Source organism: Uloborus diversus, chromosome 4, assembly GCF_026930045.1.
Source record: "Uloborus diversus isolate 005 chromosome 4, Udiv.v.3.1, whole genome shotgun sequence".
NCBI lineage: Eukaryota > Metazoa > Arthropoda > Arachnida > Araneae > Uloboridae > Uloborus > Uloborus diversus.
Window position 1 is genome coordinate 140,114,477 of NC_072734.1, and position 24,475 is coordinate 140,138,951.

The 24,475-nt window shown below is 32.0% G+C and overlaps 1 protein-coding gene across 1 annotated transcript; it reads left to right on the plus strand.

The window, feature by feature from the left end:
• The first annotated feature begins 1,343 nt into the window (after positions 1-1,343).
• On the plus strand, positions 1,344-23,534 carry LOC129220346 (DNA-directed RNA polymerase II subunit RPB7). The gene is made up of 8 exons (XM_054854751.1): positions 1,344-1,420; positions 2,061-2,170; positions 8,999-9,158; positions 14,901-14,951; positions 17,252-17,317; positions 18,575-18,646; positions 22,154-22,187; positions 23,026-23,534. The coding sequence occupies exons 1-8, from the start codon at positions 1,409-1,411 to the stop codon at positions 23,034-23,036; spliced, it is 516 nt and encodes a 171-aa protein (XP_054710726.1). The 5' UTR covers positions 1,344-1,408; the 3' UTR covers positions 23,037-23,534.
• The last annotated feature ends 941 nt before the right edge of the window (positions 23,535-24,475 follow it).

Below are 24,475 nucleotides of genomic sequence, written 5' to 3' on the forward strand. Positions count from 1 at the left end.
TTTTTTCCAGTGTGTTTAACGATAACTGTATCTCAACAGTTGACACTAACACTTTACTTTGGGTTAGAAATTGGCTTACTGGTAGGAAGCAAAGAGTAGTTGTGAGAGGAAATCATTCAAATTGGAGTGATGTTTTAAGTGGGGTTCCTCAGCGATCAGTTTTAGGGCCTCTTTTGTTTATTATATTTATGAATGACATCAATGAAAATATTTCTGGAAGCATGAATTGTTTTGCTGACGATGTAAAAGTTATGGGGATTGTCGAAAATGAAGAACAAGTAAAACAGCTGCAAGAGGATTTAGATCATATTACTAAGTGGGCAGATAAATGGGGTATGGCAGTTAATGTAGGGAAATGTCAAGTGCTACACTTAGGTCATGGAAATAAGCGTATGAGATATCGTTTACAGGGTTCAGTCATAAATCAGGCAGAAAATGTTATGGATCTGGGTGTCTTTATAAATCAGGACTTCAAGTTTAGTCAACAGTGCAGTATTGCTAGTAACAAAGCCAACAAAATGCTTGGGTTCATCAATAGATCTATTTCAAACAAATCTAAGAAAGTTCTTCTGCCTTTATATAGGAGTTTAGTAAGACCTCATTTGGAGTATGCTGTTCAGTTTTGGTCGCCTTATCTGAAGAAAGATATTTTTGTATTGGAAAGGGTTCAAAGAAGGGTAACTAAATTAGTAAGGGGACTCTCAGATTTAGATTATGATACCAGACTTAATAGGCTTAACATGTATAGCCTGGAGCAAAGAAGAGTCAGAGGGGACATGATTCAGTTATTTAAATTTATCAAAATGAAAGATGTAAATGGATTAAATTTTTGCGGGGAAAGCAGGACAAGGGGTCATTGTTTTAAGCTATTTAAATCTCAGGCTAACTTGGAAATCAGGAAAAACTACTACTTTAGCAGGGTCGTGGGCACTTGGAATAGCTTACCGGAAGAGGCGGTAATGAGCAAGGGAGTGGATAGCTTTAAGAGGGCCATTGATCTTCATTGGGGACTAATTAATTGACTAGGACCAGCCTAGCTGGGCCCAGTGCCTGTTGCTGGTCATCACATTTGTATTTGTATTTGTATTTGTTTCTAATAAGCCGTGGGTCATGGGTTCGGTTTCCGCCGCTGCCCTGGGTGTTATTTCCTTCTCTTGTGCTGTCAGTCTTTCCTATGTGTGTCTGGAGGCAAGGCTTACAACATTTCTAAGATAAAAAAATATATATAATTGATGTCTTTCCATCAGTTCAGTGAAAAAATCACGTGAATTCAATCCGATGGACGTGTATCAGAGAGGAGAGGCCTATATCTCTTATCTTATCATTATACTATCGCGCCAAACATAATGTAATGTACTATTTAGTTGTTTAGATCCTTTTTGTTGGGAGCTTTAGAACCAACTGCACAATGTTTTACCATGTAAGAAGTTTATAAGTTAATATTATTATTCGTACCTTGTTACTGATAATTTTTGCGCCGATTGTTCGCATAAGCATTATGCGGGAAGTTTTATCTTTCCTTTTGTTACTCCGTAACATCTAACATATTCGTTGCATTTAACGTTCGAATTTGTACGTATGTTTTCTTGTATGATTTGCTTTCCTATTACAGAATAACTGTTTCCGTAGGAGATGATCATAGTTTTAATTTCATTTTGTTTTTCTTCACTAGAAATTAGGTTTCAATGATCAAAACTAAGTAGAATTAAAACAATAATTGAATGAAGTTAACCCTGTAGCTTCTGTTCTTTTTTAATCGAAGCTTTTTCAGCCCTCAAACCAAAAACAGCCAGCGTTATTTTCAGAAGGGAATTATAGGAAATCAAATGCATATTTACTTCAAGATTCTCTTTGTATTGTCACATAGGAGGAATGTTTCAAAGTACCATTATTTGATTGATTATCCGGACCTCAAAATTCTTCAGGTTGAATATAGTTTCTGGAATTAAGATTGTATTTTATTGTCCATATTTAATCATTTGTTAACATTAAGCCAAATAAAATATTTATTGTGCTCACTGGTTTTATGCATTATATTGTTTAATTAAAATGCTTTTCAGATTTCTTTGGAGCATGAGATATTACTTCATCCACGTTACTTTGGGCCTCAATTATTAGAAACAGTAAAGCAAAAGCTTTTCACAGAAGTTGAAGGCACTTGCACTGGAAAGTAAGTTTTACGAGCTTAATGGTTCCTTTTCTGTAAAACATATTTTAAACATTGAAGGTGTTTGATATCAGAGGCACCGTGAACTAAAATTTTTGGAGGGGAGAAAATTATCAACTTTCCGAATGATATTTACCAAATGATAAAATATGACATCAGAGAAAAATAACGTAAATAATTTTTGAAAACAAACAAAGAATCTCAATGTTGCACTTCGACTCCATATTTGCCGAATAAGGAAATTTTTGGAAAGTCAGTGACCTCCCATTAGGGAGTCCCTGGTTGCAATGCTTTTGCACATGACATGAGTTTTCTTTTTCACTATTCCATTTGTTCATATTTTAATTGAAACTTGTGTCAACAGGAAAGGTGACTAATTATTTTTTTTTTTTACTTATTTTCTAAAAAGAACTGCAAATGGAATTTTCCTGGATATGTTGATTTGAATTCAGAAAAACGTGAGACTTCCATTTGGCTCTGTATTCATCTTAAGTAAAATAAATAATGTTAATACTTTCAAATTGTGTGACTTTATAAATTTCAAAAGTTTTCTATTGCGTGTTCAAAAATGCTAATCTTCCATTTTGTGTATTAAAGCATTGAAGCTTTTCTAAACTTTTTTTTTTCTTTAGAGATCCTTTTTTCCAATTTATCACAAAATTTGATTTTTCTTTTGCAGTTTTAATTTTCAGAGAATTCAAATTTTAAAGTTTGTAAAACTTCATATTTAAAAAAAAATCTTAATTTAATATTAAAGCAAAACTGTGACAACAGTTATCTTATGCAGGTATTTATTTATGTAGCAGGGTTCCCACAGATCATTGAAAGTGCTTTATTTCAGTGAGGTGTTATAGAGGGCCTTTTGAAGTGCTTAGTTTTGACTAGAGATGTACCGAGTACTCGGTAACTACTCGGTACTCGGCCAAATTCTGATCATATACTCGCCCAATATCGAGTAGTTGCGAAAAATTGAATATTGTCCAAGACAGATACTAAAATTTATAAAAAAAGAGCAAGCAATATAGCAAGCATATTCTGCAATCATTTACAATTAAAATTTATAAGTCAAATTTAAATTTTGAGAATAAAGAAGTTTGTAATGCTTCAATGGAATAAATCTTTATTTTAATGTCCCCAAAGTTAATAAAACTTATTTATTAAAAGTTATGCAAAAAAAGGTAAGTATAGAAAATACAGAATTTTTATATTGAAACTGGATTTTTGCTACAAACAAAAATTAGTTATAAAAAATATAAAAATACACTTGCTTAAAAAATAAAAGGAAATGAAACAACGTTAAATGCACAGTGCAGGAACACTGTAGACACGTTTTTTGCCGTTACATGGGCAGTTCTCAAAAGGTGGGAACAAAAAAGTTAACTTTGAGCAATTTCAAAAATTTTCGAATTTGACATCAATTTTGATTTTATTCTATAGTATGCATACCTAGAACACAATATATGAACATGAAAAGACAGCAGGTATTTGTAAAAATTGTTAATTAGCAAATTAAATCAGCAATCTGTAGGTAACAGATTTTGGACATTGTTTTCCTGTAGGTAACGGATTTTGGATATCATCATAACGTAAGTTTCACCATTTTTGACAATTGTTACTCTGATTTTTAACTTTTCCAATGAAAATTTTATTTACTACTTTTTAAATTTTGCAATTTAATAATAAAGAGGATATTAATGAAATACTTGAATGGCTATACATGCTGCTCTTACATTTAATAAAGTTTTGGAATGATTTTGAAGAAATTGATGCAAGGTTAAAAAAAAGCTTCAAATTAAAAATAATACAATTGTAAAAAGTGACATCAGTTTTAATAATGAATATTTTTTCTAATGTCATAAGAATTAAAATGATGTCTAAAAAAATTATTGAAGAACGAAATTCGTATTTCTATTTGGAGATCGTTAAATTATGTTTCCAAAAGAAAGAAGAGAAAAAGAATTCTAAAATAATAAAAGCGGAAAAAAAAAATTGCTATTGCAGGTGATAAAGTCGCCAAAACTGGTACAACTTACGATAAACTACATTTGTCAAATTGGAATTCCCCTCTGGTAACCTTTAGCTTATCGTATACTGTGTTGTCGCCAACAGAGGTTTGCTTGGCGATTTTAGCGCAAAATGGCTTTCGGTTCGATCATAAGCAGCCATGTTTCTACTGTAATTTATGTATTGTTCAATGTGTAACATATTAATTATGCAGAATACCAATGGATTAATGAAGATAACATTATAATAACGTTTTTTATTGAGGTTAGAAGACAGTAGATCATCAAAAATTATGAATAAATGGACAGAATTATCGGCGTCAAGATCGTAACGCCATTTGGACATCTCACATGTACGTTTAAAAAAAATTATTTTTCTTCTAAGATACTGCATAAAAGCTTATGAAAACACTTTTAAACAATTAAAAATTGATTCCGAGGCTCAATAAACACCTTTAAAATGAAAACATCATATACTTAGTTCTCAAAAAATAGCATTGTAAAGATCGTAAATTTTGGACATGCATCAAATTTCAAACTTACTATTTTCTAAAATCGTTTACAAAGTGAATAATCTGTCTTTACTTTTGTTATTTGTGTAAAATATTAACAAAAAATTATTCAGTGTAAGATTCATACCTTTAAATTTTTTTTGAAAAGTATGGAAATAATTTTAAAAAATTTTTCTTTAATGGTACATTTGCTCAGTTAACGTTTTGGTATGTCCAAAATTGCGCCTTTTAGCAAAGAAAATATATTTTTAAGGGCATTTAAAGAGCATTTTTTCCATAATTTATGTCAATTCTTGTCTCTATACAGTATTATAATTTAACTCAAAAAATTTTGAGTTAATTAAAATGAAAGTTATTTGGTGTTGAAGCTTCAAAGTTGAGGTCTGTGTTTGCTCCCACCTTTTGAGAACTGCCCACAAGGAATTCCTTTTTCAATGCACAAAATGGAAGCTCGTGGATTTAAAGGCATCCGACAAAAGTCAGATTTTTTTGTCAAATGTCTTTACATTAGCTCACATGTTATGCACTAAAAAGGACGTTCCTTGTAACGGGGGGGGGGGGGGGGGGGGGGAGAAACACGTGTCTGCAGTGTTCCTGCACATTTGTTTTATCTGCTTTTGAAAATTATTTATGTTTGGCGGGCTAGAACTATAATTGATTGGTATACAGTGAAACCCCTCCTAACAGACACCCCTCTTATGTGGACAATTTTTAATTCCCCAGTTCCAATGCAAATAACATTATTAAACCCCTGTCCTGCGGACACCTCTCTATTGTGGACAAAAAAATTGTCCTGTTAGTGTTTGCATTAGAGGGATTTTACTGCAATTTGTTTTAATTCCAACTTGATTAATCATACCTTTTATTTATTTATTTTTAATTTTAAAAATAATTTTTTTTGTAAAATTTTTAACACAAACAAAATTGTTTATATAATGCGTAATTAAATTTCAGCAGGAATTTAGTTTTAAAAACTATTATCAGGGTTCGTACGAGTCATGGAAATCCTGGAAAGTCATGGAAAAAAAATAAGCGAATTTCAGACCTGGAAAAGTCATGGAAAATTGAAATTTTCATTGAAAGTCATGAAAATTTATTTCAGGTCATAGAAAAATGTCTTAGACAGAGATAACGTAACAGTAACTAAAAGAGCATTAGAAATCTTGAGTGATTTAACAGTAAAGCACATAAAAGCTATTAAAAGTGGCAAATTGAAAGATCCCCAAAATCAAATCTGAATTTTGAAAATCATTGTATCCACTTCTGTCGCAGCCGCTTGCTATTTTTTGCAATGTGATTTTACTATTTGGACATCTCATATTTTGAATTACTGTTACTTTCAACACTTCTGATGTTTCATATTCTGTAGTAGCGAACTTGCACGTTTTTGGTTTTGCCACGCCCACTCAAAAAAAAGCAATTCAATTGCATTCGAGTTCGATTCCATCACTCGTAAGAACTTTATTTTAAATTTATCAGAGTTTATCTTAATTTGTTGAAGGTTTTTAGAAAATAAAGATCTTTATTCAAGAATACAGAAAAAGAGGAATTCTAATACTCTAAAATAGTAGTGTCCAACATATGGCCTGCAAAAGGAATCCATGCGACCCACTGCTACGTTCAATGTCAGGAATCAAACATGTTCTGGAATTTCTGAACCTATTAATTTATATGCATTTGAAAATGTACAAATAAGTGAACAAAACAAGTATACTTTTGAATTAGAAGATTGATTCATTACTGAATAGTTTTTTCAAAAAAGTCTAGTTGGAAACAAAAAACTAAACTATGTGGCTTTACTTTAAAGAATACTGTCGAGTTACATGGATGATTAAATTCTCTGTTGACACTAAAAGGCAACTTTTGAAGCAAATTTATTGAAACTTAGTGATGACTCATTCAACCTTTGTCCCATTCATTATCATTCTGCCTGTTTATAAAAAAAAATTAGACATTTAAGCATCACAATTTTTGTTTCACTGCATTTTTACCTTACTTAAATTTATATGATGAAGACAAATAAGAATAGTTTAGTTTTTTAAGTGTGCACTTATATTTTTTCCATTACGAGTAAGTGCTTCAATGAGGCTGTGGCATTCATATAGACGTTTCGATAAAGCTCATTTCCAAAAATTGCCAAGTTTGAGATTAAATAGTGCTATTCTCTTCGTGTAATGAGGTCATGAAAATTTTCATTGAAGTCATGAAAAAGTCTTGGAAAAGTCATGGAATTTTTTCATTCAAATAGAGTATGAACCCTGTATTATATGGACAAGGAGGTCTATACTACTATTCCAATAAGTTCAAAATTCATCACATGTGTGTCGGTGGTTCTCCTTAAAACATAATTGGTACTTGGCGACTGGGCCGAGTAGTGAAAGGCCGAGTACTCGGTACTCGGTACGTCTCTAGTTTTGACCAAAAGTTTTTTTCACAAGGTGCTTTATTTTTTATGCAAGTTCTTTAAAGAATGAAAAATTCTGTTTTTCCTCTTTTTTTTATCAACTTATCTCTCTCTCTCTCTTTGATTTCAAACCCATTGTTCATTTCTCTTACTAAAATTTGAAATTTCAAAGAAATTCTACGGAAAAGAACTTTCAAAGAGCTTTCCCTTCTCCCGTTTCCTGTGCCTTTTGTTTTCTTTTTAAAACTGATCATTTATTTTTGAGTGCTCAGGAAAACTACCAGTCTTTTTTTGAGTTTGATTGAACAGTTATTTCAATAATTGCTCTTCTGTCAGTTTTTGTCGTCAAGACCATGCTAAACTAAAGAATGAAAAATCATGTTTTTTTTATTTCGACATTCGCCGTAGTACTTAAAAAGGGCTACTGGTTATAACTACTTCAAACAATAGTTTTTTTACTCTTAAAGTTAACGATGAAAATTAAAATATTGAAAATAACTAAATAAGACGGGTGGAAACAAATTATATTCTGTGTTTTCACTATACTGAAAAGCGCCTATTTTCACATTTGTTAGTTTAGGGTGGTGCCAATAATGTCAAAGCTAATCAGGAAAAAAAAGTGTAATTAAATTTTAGCATAGGGAGAAATATTATTGGAGTTTATGAAATATTAAACTTGAATGTTTTATTTTTTGCTACAAGGTACTAAACATTAAAAATCAAAATAGTAATCAGGGGTTGATTCAAATGCAAATTGGGTCCGCCTTACGGCCTCTTCACAAAATTCTATATTGTAAAAGCAGCCACTTATCAAAATTTCATGTCTTAAAAAAAGACCTTTCACAAAATTTCAGTTTTTACCAAGAATTCTTTCATTACTTTTAAGCTCAATCCATAAGAAAACCTCCTGCTTCCAAACTTTCTGTTCTGAACTTTTATTCCTTCCCAGTGAAGTCCTTTCTTTAGACCAAAGGGAATTCAGATTAGATTTGTGATACCTAAACCGGTTGTTTACAACATGAGGGTAAAAGAAAAATACCTACAAAATAGTTTTTTTTTTTACAAAAAGAAAAAAAGTTCACTGACATTTCTTTTTTCACCAAATGCGGACCTAAAAATAAAATCCTGGATTGATGCCAGGTAATTCTATGGGAAGGAAATTACTCTTATTTCCTTGCTATCTTCTATTTCATCCTTAAAAGTTGGTCTGCATAAAACTCAGATCAAAAAATTCTAGGAGTTAAGAGTTGGTAATTTTCCTTCTGATTACCAAGCCCTGTTTTTTTTTTTTTTTTTTTTTTTTTTTTTTTTTTTTTTTAATGGAATTAATGATTATTGCATAGTTTACTTTTTTTAATGAATTTCACTTCTCTAAAAAAAATTTCAATTCATATATTCACTCCTTGGGAAAAAAAATCCCTCTAGCTATATCAGATTGTACTTTTTTCTTCTTTTCTTTGAGCAATCATGAATTGCTTATTGTTCTCACTTGACCATTTTAGGCGTCTATCCTTTGATTTTTGCCCTGCCTCCCATTGCTGTCGCACACCCACACGGCTTAATACACACACACACCAGCCTACATACGCACACACGCCTACCCTTATACACTCCTGCTCATGCACACACTCATGATTGCGAAAAGCAAAATTTGAATACAAGATGTCAAAAATTCAAATTTTCTTTTATTATTTATTTATTATTTATTTATTTTTTTTTACATTTTAAATACCTTGACTATAGAATCTATGTTAAAAGTTGTACTAATTTCAAAGTATAATTTGATGCTGCTTTTAAGTGAATATCTTATTTTTTGCATTATCTTCTCTAGTAACCAATTTTTGCACTTCATAAAGATATAATTGCGCTTGTTGATGTTGATTTTTGAATTTCAGTACATTTTATTATTTAGGCATGGCTTTGTCATTGCTGTCACTACTATTGATAACATTGGAGCAGGCTTTATACAACCTGGCAGAGGATTTGTGGTATATCCTGTAAAATATAAAGCAATTGTTTTCCGCCCATTCAAGGGTGAAGTTTTGGATGCAGTTGTTACACAAGTGAATAAAGTAAGTCCTCATTCTCTTTTTATAAGCTTTTATACAAATGTTAAGTTTATATATATATATATATATATATATATATATATATATATATATATGGATATACAGGGTGAATTGGACCTAATCTGTCAAACAAAACAAAATGATGAGCCCAAGTGGAGCATAGAACCACTCATTATCTTTTCCAATCAAAAAGCAAATTTATGAGAAAAAGACAAATTTCTGAAATTCATGGAAAACCTACACACAAAACAAGTTCATGAAATAGAAAGAACTAACAAAATCTTATAAAAAATGAGACTTTTCTCAACAAAATGGTCGAATTTTTCAATGAGCTACAAGATTTGAAATATTGGAAGGACTCAAGTTTCAATTGGTGCCTAAATCTGAAATTGGCATTTTCTAAAACAACCGTTTGAGCTACAATCGTTCAAGTCTATCAAAACCTAGTCCTCCCCACTAGCTATCAAATGATCCCACAGCAAATCCTATTAGGGTTAAAGTTCAGCAGAAACCAAGCCTTTTCTTTGAAAGGTTAAAATCAACCTTTGTCAAAGCAAATAACCAGTAAAGGCAACAGTCCTTTCACCGGATCTTACTTCAAATTTTGGCCCCCATTTGTTTTTTAATCAAAGCGCAATTTTTATACATGATTAAAGTTTGAGGAATGACAGTGGCTTTGTGGTAGTGCTTCCACGCCGCAGGCCCAGGTTCTATTCCTGAGGTGGGCACAGTTGACTCAGTCGTTTATCCCTTCAGTGGGTCACTAAAATGAGTACCAAGCATGCTTGGGAACTAAATCCTAGGGTTTCCGTGTTCGACTGACCACCTAACTGGAACATCTGCCTTGCACCCCAGATCTGTTGGTCAGGAATGCTGAGAATGGCGCAGTAGGCCTTGGTGTTCATTCGCCGCTGGGTTTGGTTTGATTTTAAAATTTGAGGAATATGTTTCTGCTGGCATGCCTATCAAAATATTATCGGAAGTAGGAGGAGCATGCGACCTTTCGTTTGGCAGATTAGGTCAAAGTCACCCTTTATATACATATATAGGGCTTGAAACTAACAGTGATCTGCCAGTACGAGACCACAAAAACATCCATCGGACCAGCAGAACATAAATTATAGTAGTCCATGGGACCAGTGAACTTTTACTCGTGTTTTCTTTTCAAAAATTTTAAGCCTCATTTTTTTTTGAAACTGTTAAGAAAAGTTCAACGCCAGGCAACTAGCAACCCATCGGCTTAAAACTAACTATAGGGTGCTTTTCACAGTCGCACAGGTTTTTCCAATTTTAATGGAGTAAGTTTTATGGCCTGACATACAGAAGAAAAAACTGGAAGAGATACTGCATTTGGAGCTCTTTGAAATGTAAAAAAGACAAATAGCTCACTGAAGGAATCTGAAGATTTGTCTGTAAATGGGGAATGATTCCATCTTTTACTAAAATGTTTTCAAGTGTTCCATCTGCTCTGACGAAAAGACAGTTTTCAACTGATGTGTGCTTAAACGTAACTATAAATACTTTTCTTGATGTCTGAACTGGTCCCTGATTTGGGGGGTCCTGTCTAGCCTTTTGGGCAAAAGGGATCTTATGTGTTCGTTGAGGAGATTGAAAAATCTGAAGTATTGCAGTGTATTAGGTGTGTAACTACTTTGTTATGTGTTATTTACGAGGGCTATCCAGAAAGTAGATTACGTTTTCGTCTGTGTCCGCTAGGGGCGGGGCTAGCGCGGCCATCTTGGGGTCAAAGCGTTGTGCAGCTCAGTCTGCATCTAGCCGTGCTAGTGAGAGGTTCGTGCTGTGTTCGTTCAGATACTGTGACGGTTTGAAATGTCTGCGTTAATTGAAAATCCCGCGAGCTGCGAGGTGCGCGCAGTAATAAGGTTTCTGACTGCAAAAAACTGTAAACCGATAGAAATCTATCGGCAGCTTTGTGAAGTGTATGGGGACAACATTATCACTGAAGGTGGAGTGCGTCAGTGGGTCATAAGATTTAAAAATGGTCGAACCAATGTTCACGACGAAGATCGAAGTGGGAGACCCAGCATAGTGAACGCCGAACTTCTCGAAAAAGTCGATGCTAAAGTCCGGGAAAATCGAAATTTCACAATAACGGAACTTTCTTTAAGTTTTCCACAAATTTCGCGAAGTTTGGTGCACGAAATCATCAGCGAAAAGCTTGGTTACCACAAGTTTTGTGCAAGATGGATTCCAAAAATCTTGACAGAGGACCACAAAAATCAGCGAATGGCTGCAGCGTTGAACTTTTTGGACGCTTACCATAAGGATGGTGACTTTTTACTCGATCGCATCGTTACTGGTGACGAAACATGGGTGAAACACGTGAACTGTGAAACGAAATTGCAATCAATGCAGTGGGGGCACACAAGTTCTCCCCAAAAACCCAAGAAATGCATGCAAACAATGTCGGCAAGGAAGATCATGGCGACTGTTTTTTGGGACAGAAAAGGTGTGATTTTGGTGGACTTCCTGGAAAGAGGCACTACAATAAACTCTCAAAGGTATTGCCAAACTCTCCAAAAACTCAGAAGAGCAATTCAAAACAAGCGCAGAGGAATGTTGAGCTCTAAGATCTTGTTGTTTCACGACAACGCCCGGCCCCACACGGCAAATGTCACTCGTAAAGTTCTTGAATCTTTTAAGTGGGAGTTGTTTCCTCATCCACCGTACAGTCCTGACCTGGCACCGAGCGACTTCCACCTATTCCCAGCAATGAAGAAGTGGCTGGCTATGCAGCGTTTTGATGACGACGCACAGCTGCAAGAAGAGGTAACGGAGTGGTTGAAGGCGCAGGCGGCCGAATTTTTCGACGAAGGAATTTCCAAGCTCGTACATCGCTACGATAAATGCCTTAATTTGTATTGTGACTATGTCGAAAAGTAGTATTTGAGTGTGGCTTTCATCTGTATATAATAAAAAAATTTTCCTATACTTTGTTTATTTTTTATTCCAAAACGTAATCTACTTTCTGGATAGCCCTCGTACATTTAAGAATTGATATGAAAAATTTCTCAAAATTCAGGCCTCTTGCCAGAGCAGAAATAACTAACTCACAGGCTTAATATTTTATGAAGGAGTTTGTGTTAAGAAACTACAAAATTTCTGCATTAAGGCCAAACATTCTGCAGAATTTGAAATATTTTGTGAAGGTTATCCTTGTTTGATTTTTTTCTAAAAATTTCTAATATTTAATTATCTTGCCAGACGAAAGACATTCACTCAGAGTCGCAAAATGTTGCATAGTAAATAGTGTTAGGGAATTACAAATTTTCTGCAGTATGACTAAGTGCTCTGCAGAATTTCATTTTTTCAGCCCACCCTAATGAGTAGAACTTGAAAATGATCTGTGAAAGTTCTTGAATGATAATCATCTGTAACTGTTCCCCTCAAGAAAGATCCCTGTTCCATGGAACCAGGGTTCGCTGATATATATCGATATATATATATCATGAGATATATATCCGATATTTATTCTTAAAATATCATGATATTTTGATATTTTTGATATTTATTGTTTGAACTACAATATTTGCAGTATAAAAGGTATTAATCATATTAATATTATAAATTTATCATTAAAAATTATCAAAATATAATAAACTATATGTATATGATATATGTAATTAATATAATGCAATAACATAATATTCCTTTTATATTTGATAATTGTAAAAGTATTAATAATGTTGCAATTTTAATTTAGATTTAAAATGCCTAGTTGAGAATCAAAAGTTGGTCAGAAGAAAGGAAAATGTCTTGTGCCTTTACACTGACAAGTGTATATTTTTTTTATTTCTGAATTATGAAATTTTGTACTACTAGCTAACAAAAGAAAAGTGAATGAAACAGCTGATGCTTTCGTCAATAACTCAATAAAAAAGCGTTTAAAGTTGTACATAAATATTTACATAAATGTATATATTAATATAATGAAAGAAACATTAATTTTAAGTCTATATATTATGCTAATAATATAAGAAAATCAACAACAGTGATTTGAGGATTCAGTTACTATTTAAAGAGATTGAAAATATCGGATATATATCAAAATAGCAGATATTTTTCATATTTTCAAAAATATGATAATTTTGAACCTTCCATGGAACAATATTGCTCCTCTTATTGCTCATGCAATCACCAAACCTGCTGTGTGCTTCACATTTAGAACCAGAAATATCAAATGCTTCTGCATGTATTCACCAACCAAACACACATCCAGTTGGCTGGAATAATGTGTAAATGATGATTCATCAGGTTGTTCCCTTGACTTGTTCCCTTAATAGTTGTATCCAGTTTAGACGTTCTTGGTAGCACTATTGTTGCTTTGTAGCATTCCGTTCCAAAACTAACATTTTTGGAATATCTACTCTGCTATGAAAGTATGCAGCATGCAATTGCGTTAAATAGTTTCTGTAGATACGGGTTCTGAAAGTGAGTGGATCTTACTCAGACATTATCTGCAGCAGTGTAGTCTTGCGTTTTCGAGCGACAATCCTCTTCAACACCAGTCTATTAGGATTTTTCAGATTCGACTTTTGCGCACTGTTGTGCTTTGCAGTAGACACTTTACCCAAGTTTCTGTGGGCTGTCCTAATTTTTCTCACAATGGTCCATGAAACACTCACAAGGTTGACTGTTCTGAACACGAACACTTCTGAGAGGCAAGCTCTAATTATCATTCCTCTTTTGCATCAGAGAGGTAGGACATAATCATGCTTTGCTACAAACAGAATTTTCTTATGCAGCTCTTGCATTGCCAAATGCTTGACTGATACCTCCCTTTCATCACCACAAGGTGGCACACAGTTGATACAGCTGGTGGCCATTTATTGGACAATTGAAGCATCACTAATTTTTAAATGGGTTCCTACTATCAGGCACGGCTCTTAGGGTAGGCGACCGCCTAGGATGACAGATTTTAGGGACACAAATTTTGAAATTGAAATGTTTTTAAGAGTATGAATATCTGTTTCAAAGCTATCAGATTCACTTTTTCAATGCTAAAAAAAATAATAATAATAATTTGGAGTGTGTACCAGTGCTTGTATATGCAAAACATAGTTAGAAATTGAACTATAAATTCAATTTACGTTTAGAAGTGGCAAATTGCGCGATTTAAAATCATTCGAAAATATTATCTGTTTTATCGCCATAAGATGCACTACTTTAATATTAATAAAAATGTAATTTAAAGTGTTTACTAGTGTTTGGATATGTAAAACCCAGTTTGGAATTTACCTAGAAATTTTATTGAAATATCATTATTTTATTTTATTATTATTATTATTATTATTCAATGGTTGGGGGGGGGGGCACTTGTCAATATCGCCTAGGGCGGCAGAACTACTAGAGCTGGTCCTGCCTACTATCTTGACTTAATGCCTGTATATATCTGTTTTGTATGCATCTTCATGCATACAGGGCAATTCAAAATGAGTGTGATAAACATATCTGACTTGTGATAGATTTATTTTGGTATTGCAAATATTTCCATAAAAATACACTTTATTAATGTTCCAGAAGTTCTATGAATATCTTTTACATTGTTTTCTTTATCAATTCATCTTTTTGTTCTAACTAAATGGTTTTGTTTATTAGTTTTTAGCTGAACTCATTCATTATTTTTTAAAATATTTAATTATTCTATCTTTGGTTATTCGGCTGAATAGTCAGAGTGTATCAAATATTCAATATAGTTCTAACTGTTGAACTTTTTTTTATTAGGTTGGTCTATTTACTGAAATAGGACCTCTTTCCTGCTTTATTTCTAGGCATGTAAGTAAAAAAATTGGATTTTTTTTTTTTTTTTTTTAATTATGTACCATTTACAAAAATATAGCATTTCTTTATAACCTGCTCTACTGTAACAGTCTAAAAGTACAATCGAATGTTACTCATATTTTTATTTTGTTTGCTCTAGGAGATGTGGAATTTACTTTATTATACCTGCAAATTTTTATGCATTTCAGATATTTCTTATGCACCAGTCGTATTTTTTTAGATATTCCAAAATCCAATTGCATCTGTTTCTGTAACGCTTGCTCATTTTTGTTTATTATGTTATTATATCTATTGGACAGCTGTGATTTTGCATTTACAAGTATTTTCAATCCATTATGTTTCATATTCTCTAGTTGAGTAAATAATAGTGTAGTAAAAAAATGCTTCTTAAAAACTAAAGTGTTTGCAATTTTCATTAATAAACTTATGGGTGGTCTGCACATCCTCTATATCTTCCACTAAGATATTCAAGTCTTAATATGTATAGCCTGGAGCAAAGAAGAGTCAGAGGGAACATGATTCAGTTGTTTAAATTTATCAAAAAGAAAGATGTTAAGGAGTTAAATCTACTCTGCCATGGACAGTAAGCAGGATGAGGGGTCTTTGTTTTAAACTATTGAAATTTCAGGCGAATCTAGAAATTGGGGAAAATTATTATTTTTGTAAGGTTATGGACACTTTGAACAGCTTACCTGAAGAGACTGTAATGAGTTAGGGGATAGATAGTTTTAAGAGGGCCATTGATCTTCATTGGGGACCAATAAACTGACTAGGACCTGCCTAGCTGGGCCCAGAGCATGTTGCTGGTCATCACTTTTGTATTTGCATTCCAATTGTATAATACCACTGACAGTTACAAAATATGGTCAGTTTTCAAAAGTATTTCTGCAACAACCGTAGTCCAACTGCTTGGCTGGAAAAAAAATGTAGTGATTATGCATAGCCAGTTACCTGTAGCACTTGTTGAAACAGTCAGAAAACTTGCTTTAAAACATTTATTAAGAATCATATCCAAGTATTGAAATTGAAACTATTGATTGTCAGGTAAATGAAATTGATTTGAATGTTGTCAACATTGTCAGAAACTGAAACCTTTATTGTAATGTTAATAATATGCTGTTGCAATTGAAACCAGTTTCATATGACTTAAATAATATAGAACAGGGGTAACCAACCTGCTAGTCATTATGATAGTTTTCATGTGTTGACAATATGTTCTGCTGTGCTTCTGAATTTTTACTGTTTATTAGTAAAGAAGAGTGTTTGTTGCTTTAGTTCTACTGTAACATTTTCAAATTTTGTTGTAATTCATTCTGGTATCAAAGGCAAATTTTCTCTAGAAACTCCCTCAAAAATACTAGTTTGTTATGTAGTATCTGAAAGGGGCTAACATAGAAATTTTTTTTTTTTTTTTTTTGGTTTGAAAACTTTAATAAGAACGTTTTAGGTTTTATTTTGCAGTTAAAGGGGTTTTTTTTTTTTAAATTTATAACTCTTGCATTCCACAAAGTATGCCACGAGGCTTACAGAAGTAAGTAGAAAAACACAAAATAAAGTTAAAACCAAAAATGTTTAAAAATTTAAATTGATTACAAAATTAGATAAGAAGACAAAAGTCTTGAATCTTTTACCAAGATCCAAAAGAACAGGATGCCAGCATATAGAAATGCTATCCGAACCCTTCTTTAAGGCAGACTTAGGGCCTGCATGCAAACTGCAGTGCATAACAATATGCTCTACGTTCTGCTCACCACCACCACAGCTGCAATGCGCACTTTTCCTTTTTGAGTAAAAAATTTTTATCAGCAGTATAGAGAGAAATAGTGGTAATTGGAATGTACAATGCAATTATAAGTTTTATTTTTTCTTCCTTTTTTTCACTATTTTTGCTGGGATTTTTTTTCCACGTTTTACCATTTTCCTGTCAAAAAATTTATTCTTGACAGCAAAATTCCAATTGTACAAACAACAATATGCCTACTAAATTTTGTTTATTTTTTTGTTAACATCCAACAAAAGTAACAAACTGCAAAACATGCAACCTACTCATTTTAAATTGTTTAGAAAAAATTGTTAAAAAAAATATGTACAAAGTACTTTTTTTGCAGTGATGCATATGAAACATTATTTTCCTTCTTCGAAATGATGTAAGGTTTTGAATGTGTGCAATAGTAATTGTTATTAAAAAAGCTTGTGTATTCGTATGATTTTCTTTAAAAATTTGAATTCTTATGCATTTTTATTCATTGTTTCCTGTAAGTACTGGTATGTTTAACTATTTTTTTTTTCTTTAGTCTATTCCTTCAGATATGCAGTTTGATCCAAATTCAAATCCACCCTGTTATCGTACAGAAGATGAGGTTTGTGTCCTTTTCAATCCATATGGCATTATCTTTTCTCCATTTAATTGGGGGGTTCTTAGGGAGGGGGCGGTTGCATGTTTTTTTTTTTTTTTTTTTTTTTTTGCAGAAAAGTAAGAAATTTGAATGTTTCTTTTCTTTCACTTCAGCATTTAAAATGCTTAATTTATACAAATTTATGAACATACTTTATGTGCAGTGCAACATTCATGTAATTAGTTATTGTAAAATTTAATAATACTTGTGTGGCATAAACAGGTTGAAATTTTATTACTGTTGCATTAAAGACCTGCTCTTGTAGGATTTCTTTTTATTCATTAGGCACTTCATATTATAATTCATACAACCATTACTTTTAAACTAAGTTTTAAAAATGGCTAAGTGACTGAATATGGTTACTTTAGTGACATATTGTTGAAGAGAAAGAACAGTATAGGATTTTATTTACAATACCACTTATGATGTAAAAGTCTGACTCAAAATTAGATCACATCAACCCTATTTCATGGAGAAGAAATGATGGTTACCAATGTAATCAAAATCAGTTTAATGGTTCACTGGTTAATGATCAATGTAAGTGATTATTATTTAAGAAAAAAAGTTGTCTGATTTGTTTGCCTAAAGAAATTGCTACTTGCATGTTATAGTAGGCTTAGATATCTCCACCTCTTGCCAGGTTAGTTGTCAGTTCAAGCATAAAGCATAGTTTGGACAGTATTTTTTGTAATTATTATTATTATTTATTTATTTATCTTTGGGGAGGGGGGTAGTTGTTTGCTTTAAGTCCTTGCCAATGTACCTATAAACTATGCCAAAAGAAACTATTGTCTTTAATTTTTAACATAGCTTTGAATTTTCAATCAATTTTCAGCAAGAAAAGAAACTATTAAATGCACTTGCGTCAAGAGTAAAAAGAGTACTATGGTTTCTGTAGAGCTATTTAACAGCTGATTCAAAATATTACTTTATTCATCACAAAATAAATTTATCCTGAAAAATAAATGATTAAAATAAATGATTATATGATGCTATTAAAATAAATGATTTTTCATTGGAATTTTTATGTAGCTTTGATGTTTCTTTCTGTTCATTTTTTTAAATACCTATACACATACATTGCTTAAAGTCTCGAAGGTGACTTGTTAAATAGTGTCGAGTATTATAGAATTCTATTAATGTCACCACATTTTTTTTTTTTTGGCAAAACTTAAATTTTCATTTTGTTTGCATCATGCATAATTGCTCTTATTTTTACAGGAAGTAGTTATCCAGCAAGATGATGAAATTAGATTGAAAATTGTTGGAACCAGAGTAGATGCTACTGATATTGTAAGTTTTGTATCATTTTAACCACTTGACGCCTTTGCTCAGAGTCAGACAAATCCAGGGTGGCGACAGATCAGGGAAAAGTCAGGGAACTTTATTAATCAGGGAAAAGTCAGGGAAATTTCAGGGAATTTTGAAAAAAATAACATAAAATCAGGGAAAATTGATTTTTTGAAGAAAAAAATTTTTTTTTTTTTTTGCTTTACAAAATTTAAGTACTCTTAATTCCCTACGTATTTTCCGCCAATTATCTGTTCAAAAAAAAAAAGTAAAAGTAATGAGGTGCGATTATACGCTGCCGCATATTTGTGCATCTTTTTTCCTCAACGTCAAAGTATCTTACTTATTAACCACAGGATGAACTTCCTAAGATTGCTTTTGTGTCTGTTAGGTTGTTTATTTTACCTAGCTTGAAATTTCCTTTTACGCTTTCAATGCTAGGTAAAATAAACGACCATACAGGCAAAGAGGAAGTCTTCAATTATGCCTTAGCTCCTTCGCCTTTATTCCATTGTCTCGAAGTAATTAGCGTACTGTAATCACGATTTCAAGAAGAAATCTTTCGTTTTTGAATCAATACTATAAAAGCTTAAAAGTTATTACTTCTTTGCGTTTTTAATTTAATTGCTAAAATTGAACTTTCAATTAAAAAAACTTTGTTTTTTGCCATTATACTATTTGTTGTCACCGCAGATTATAAAGGTTCTTTTTTCAGACTTTGGTGATTCTTTAATTTTATAACCAAGTTGTATTCTTCTTTTATATATTTTGAAATTAACTAATTGCTTTTTTTTCCTTTTTTTCCCCCTTGCATTTCAAAGTTGTTTGTCACAAAAGCAATCTAAGATTTTTTCTCGTTACATACTGAAATCATTTGAAATAGAGTTAACTTGTGTACTTAGAAAATATCTTTATTTTTTTATTGTTAAAATGCTGTATTCATTCATTAAAACCTATGTTCTTGATTAGAGAAAAGCTCCCTATGAATGGTTGTCAAATGGTTTCATCTGTTTTGCATAAATATGTGAATTAGTTATATAAGAATAACTACATTACTTCTATTCTTTCTCTATTACTTATTATTCTTGCAACAATTATTATACTGTTTGAAAACTTAGAACTAAAAAGTAATTGAAATTATTTTGATCTATCATAAATACATATGCTTTTAAAAGTAATTTTAATAGTTTCTTAAATTCTTATGCTAAGTGGTTTCTGGAAGTAAAGTTTTTTTTTTTAATTTTCTATAATCTTTAAATTGTATAAAAATTTAATATATATGTTTTGTAGGTCATTCCCCCCCCCCCCAAAAAAATTGTCTTTTTTTTTAAAAAACCATTTTATTAAAAAAAGTAGCATCTTTTTAAAATATATCTTTAGTTCAACAACTTTACATAACTTAAAACATTTAAAATATTGCATTTTATACAAACATACAATGGATTTCAAGTAAAGCAAAGAAAGAAAACCATTATCATTGGTAACGTAAATCAGGGAAATTTAGTGAACTTAATCAGGGAAAAGTCAGGGAACTTTTTTTCACATTTCCTGTCGCCACCCTGAAATCACATGCATGTGTCTCACACAGGCAATCTTGTATCTCTTATTATTTTATTTCTAACTAGTGGTACCCGCACAGCTTTGCCCGTAGTTGAAAATTAAAAGGTCATTCGGTTGACCTTATATTTACAAATAATGGATGATGATTTTCTCGCCAATCGGCTATGTTCATTCGCTCTCCCATTCCACGTCATGATAATTTCGTAATTTACTTGTACTGATTATGATAATTTTGCTTCGGAAAATGTTCTTAAAATTGAAATAGAAGAAGAACAAAACTAACTTTGCCAAATTTCATGAAAATCGGCCAAATGGTGTAGGCGCTATGCGCGTCACAGAGATCCAGACATCCTGACAGAGAGACTTTGAGCTTTATTATTAGTAAAGATTTCACCTAGATACAATTTTTTTCTTCATTTGTGAATGGGAAGTATGTTTTTAAAAATATGAAAAAGTTTCATCTGAATCAAATACATAAAGGTGCAAAACTTCAAACAGGAATTTCTTTTTGAACTTGGATTCAGATACAAATTTCGCTCTCAGCACGGCAGAGTAAGGCTTTGCTCTTTAATAGAAAAGACTGATAAGGAGTTCTTATTCCCTTTCAAAAATTATAGATTATTTCCCATGAGATATTCGATTCAAATTAATGTGATTTGTTTTAGTGTGCGACATTTAAAGACAAAGAGTCATTTACTGGAATTGTTTTCTATAACTTGAATGGTAAATACTAGTAGATAAGTGATACAAAAAGCAATTTTAGGGATTGAAATTATGGGATCTCAGTAAACTGACATCCCCTTCAATCAACATGTTTTTGTGTTTCCTCGGGGTGTCGAGTAATCAAGGTTTCACTATGTCCATTTTTATTGTGTTAAAACAGTTAATAATAAATTCATGTTTACTGAGTGTATTTTGTAACATGAATTTAAATTGTTTTTTTACTTTGTTTGTGTTTTTTTTTTTTTTTTTTTTTTTTTTTTTTTTGTAACACACACACACACACATAACTGAAATTGCAAAAAATAGGTCATTCTCAGACAGAAAAAAACTTTATCTTTTTTACTTGTTTTTCTCAAAATAAATTCTTTCTGAAATGGTCAAGATGACATTAATTCATACAATTTCATTTTTTCTTGCTCACTAAAAGCAAGCAAAACCCAGTTTGATTGGCAATCAGGCCATTATTAAATTTTTAAATTACAAACTTTAATAGAGAGAGACTTATGAAAAGCCTATTGACTAAATTTATGATAAATACTCTCTTTTGTGTAGCTTGGTTAACCAAAATCATATGTTGTTGCTCATACCACTGAATAAATCTTCACTATGGGGAGAAAAACATGGGAGGAATTTGCTAGATAGCATTGAAAATAAAAACAACTTGGACAGTTGAAGATCTTGCCTGTTTACCAGATTGTCAGCGACGAAACGCAGTGACTTTATTTGACTACTAACAGGCCATGATTACTCATGATCATCTGTGCAAACATCTCCACAGAATCGGGAAATTTTTCTCAACCATTTTGCCCACTCTACGAGTCAAAAGAACCGATGAGCAGAGCCGCTGTAGCGCACTTCTTGGCTGTACCTCCGAAACCGTCTGGTATTGGACTGCCAGAAAATGTCTTAGGCAATGACCTATAGATAGAGCAAACCTAACCGGGCAGCATTGAGAAGGAGCAGATCCTAATCATAGCATTACAACACTGCCAGGTTAGGTTTGCCCAACTGTAGGTCACATTGTGTTTGTTTTTGAGTTCTCTTTGAGCTTTTGTCATTAGAAAAAGAAAAAAGACCTTTCTTATGTGGGCAATGTTGGAATTAGTTTGATGCTTTTATTTATTTGAAGCTATGTTTCTGGTTTTCTAATATGCACTTGTGTAAAATGTTACATGTACTAAAGAATCTTATTTGTTGTATAACACATTTTTTTATGTTATCTTTCAGTTTGCTATTGGTACTCTGATGGATGACTATCTTGGTATGTTTACAAACACTATTTATTTTTTAATGTTTTGTGAAGCATATAACCTGTACTTCAGGGTCAGACTAACATAAGTCTAGAAGTAGCAAGTTTCAGGTTAATTCATTGTATGTAGAATCTAATTTGGTATTGAGCCATAACTATGTAAATCTGTTTTTAAAAAATCCTTCATAATTATTTACCAGTGCGATCCCTAATTTTTGAATGCACCAGACCAGACAAACATTTTTATGCTCTCCTGAAAAGCACACTAATTGCTGTTAATAAAATTAACATCGCTACAAAAGAAAATAAAAGTTTTTTTTTTCTGTAATAGTTTTAAAACGATAAAACAGTTATTCCAAGACTTGCACTACCCTGAATTACACAAGCTGTGACTTGTGTTGTTCCTTATTCCTCATCTTGTGGCAACATCAGAATTCACTTCATCAATACTTTAGCTGCTTTATTTATGCTTTAATACACAAATACTACTATTTAGATATGTTTAACATGCAATAGTGCTAATTATGTCTCAATCACAGATGCTTTATTTTTCGACATTACTTTATCAATTTACATCCACTTAATTGTTATGATTAACAATGACTATAGGATAGAAAATAATGCCCTGCCACACACAAATTTGAATGACAAGTTTCTTTCTCTCCCGCTTAAAACGTAATTTAGGCCATTACTGTATTTTGTTTTTGAAAAGTAAGAATGATATTGGGATCCTAATATGTATTGCAAAACACATTGTCTTTAATTTTAAAGTGATGAATTGTCTTTTTGGCATAGTTATTTGTGACTGTACTTCTAAAAATAAATTCTCACCTTTTTCTGTTTTTTCCAGGTCTGAATTGAAGTTTTATCACTATTTTACCTTGAAAACTGATCTTGTAAATAAACATTCCTTTGTATGTGTATAAACCAGTATCATATTTCATTGAAAACAAACATAATAATAACATAAAGCCATTTTTCAAAGGAAACAAATCGCATGAAAAGATTAGAGATACAACAAATATCGAGGAAAATCATGGATCCGAGGAAGGATCTCATAGCTGTGCAATTTAAACTCAATGAAAATGCTAGGCATCTTTTAGAAGCCAAAAGTAACAAACTGGAGATGTCTGCATTGGGGGTAAAATATAGTATAAAGGCTTATAATACAGTGAAATCCTGTTGCAATGAACTTCAAGGGACAGCAAATTTTATTTGTTGTGATGGAATTCAAGTAATGGAATGGAAATAAAATCAAGATTGAAAATTTCTTTCATTGTAACAGACATTTCATTGTAACATTATTTCATTGTGCATATTAGTTCATACATAAAGCATGTAAATTTTTCACACATTAAAAAATTCCATCAGCAAAATGATTTTCTTTTGCTTAATATAAACACTTGACATCTACTGAAAAAAAAAGGCAATAAATTACACCTTTTCATTAACTCTTATTCTTTAGTAAGCAAATTTCTTGCCACCTTTTTTTGTCCATTAAACAAACTGAAATAAGTTAATTTATAAAACAAAGGAGAATATCTTTGAAAAATGTAGCTATGGCAGTGACATACCTAGCATGAGTTAAGTAGCCCTTCCCCAAACGCAAAAGAAATATCTATCTTTACATGAAAACATGAAGTCTTACTATTTTCAGAAACAACTACATTTGAATGATAACGAAATTTTACGTTGGCTAATGTACAAAGGCCAAATACAAACTATAAACGCTCTTTTATACAAGTTTCGCTAAATGCATATGGCTGACCCATTTGGAGATTTAAAAAAAAGTAAAATGGTGTACGAAATTGATGGCCCCCTAATTATTGCAAACGCATTTCAAACACAAGAAAAGATAATGGAAGTCATTACTAGGGCTAAGTATTTACAATATGAACCTAATCCTGAATATAATATTCCCTCCATGGTAAAGTAGGTGTCCAGGGGTTTCTTTCTGGATAATTTTCAAATTTGTAGTCTTAAAAATGCATTTTAGATGAGCTTAAATAATGTTAGCGTTTTTGTAAGAGTTCCCTTGTTCTTTTTTCAAAATTGAAACATTAAAAACACAAAAGTTATCGCCAAGCATGTTAGGAGGAGGGAGCTTTGGGGGAAGTTCCGAGGGTATTTGTGATCCGGTATTTTCGAAAATTATGGGTTGCCGTTTTCCGAAAATTTTGATCTGGCAACATTCTAAAACTGAAAAATTGTACTAAAAAAAACTTTTAAAATGTTTTTTTTTAAACAATTTCAACTATTTTGTGTGTCTATTTGAAGAGTTTTTACGAGCAAGAGGGGGA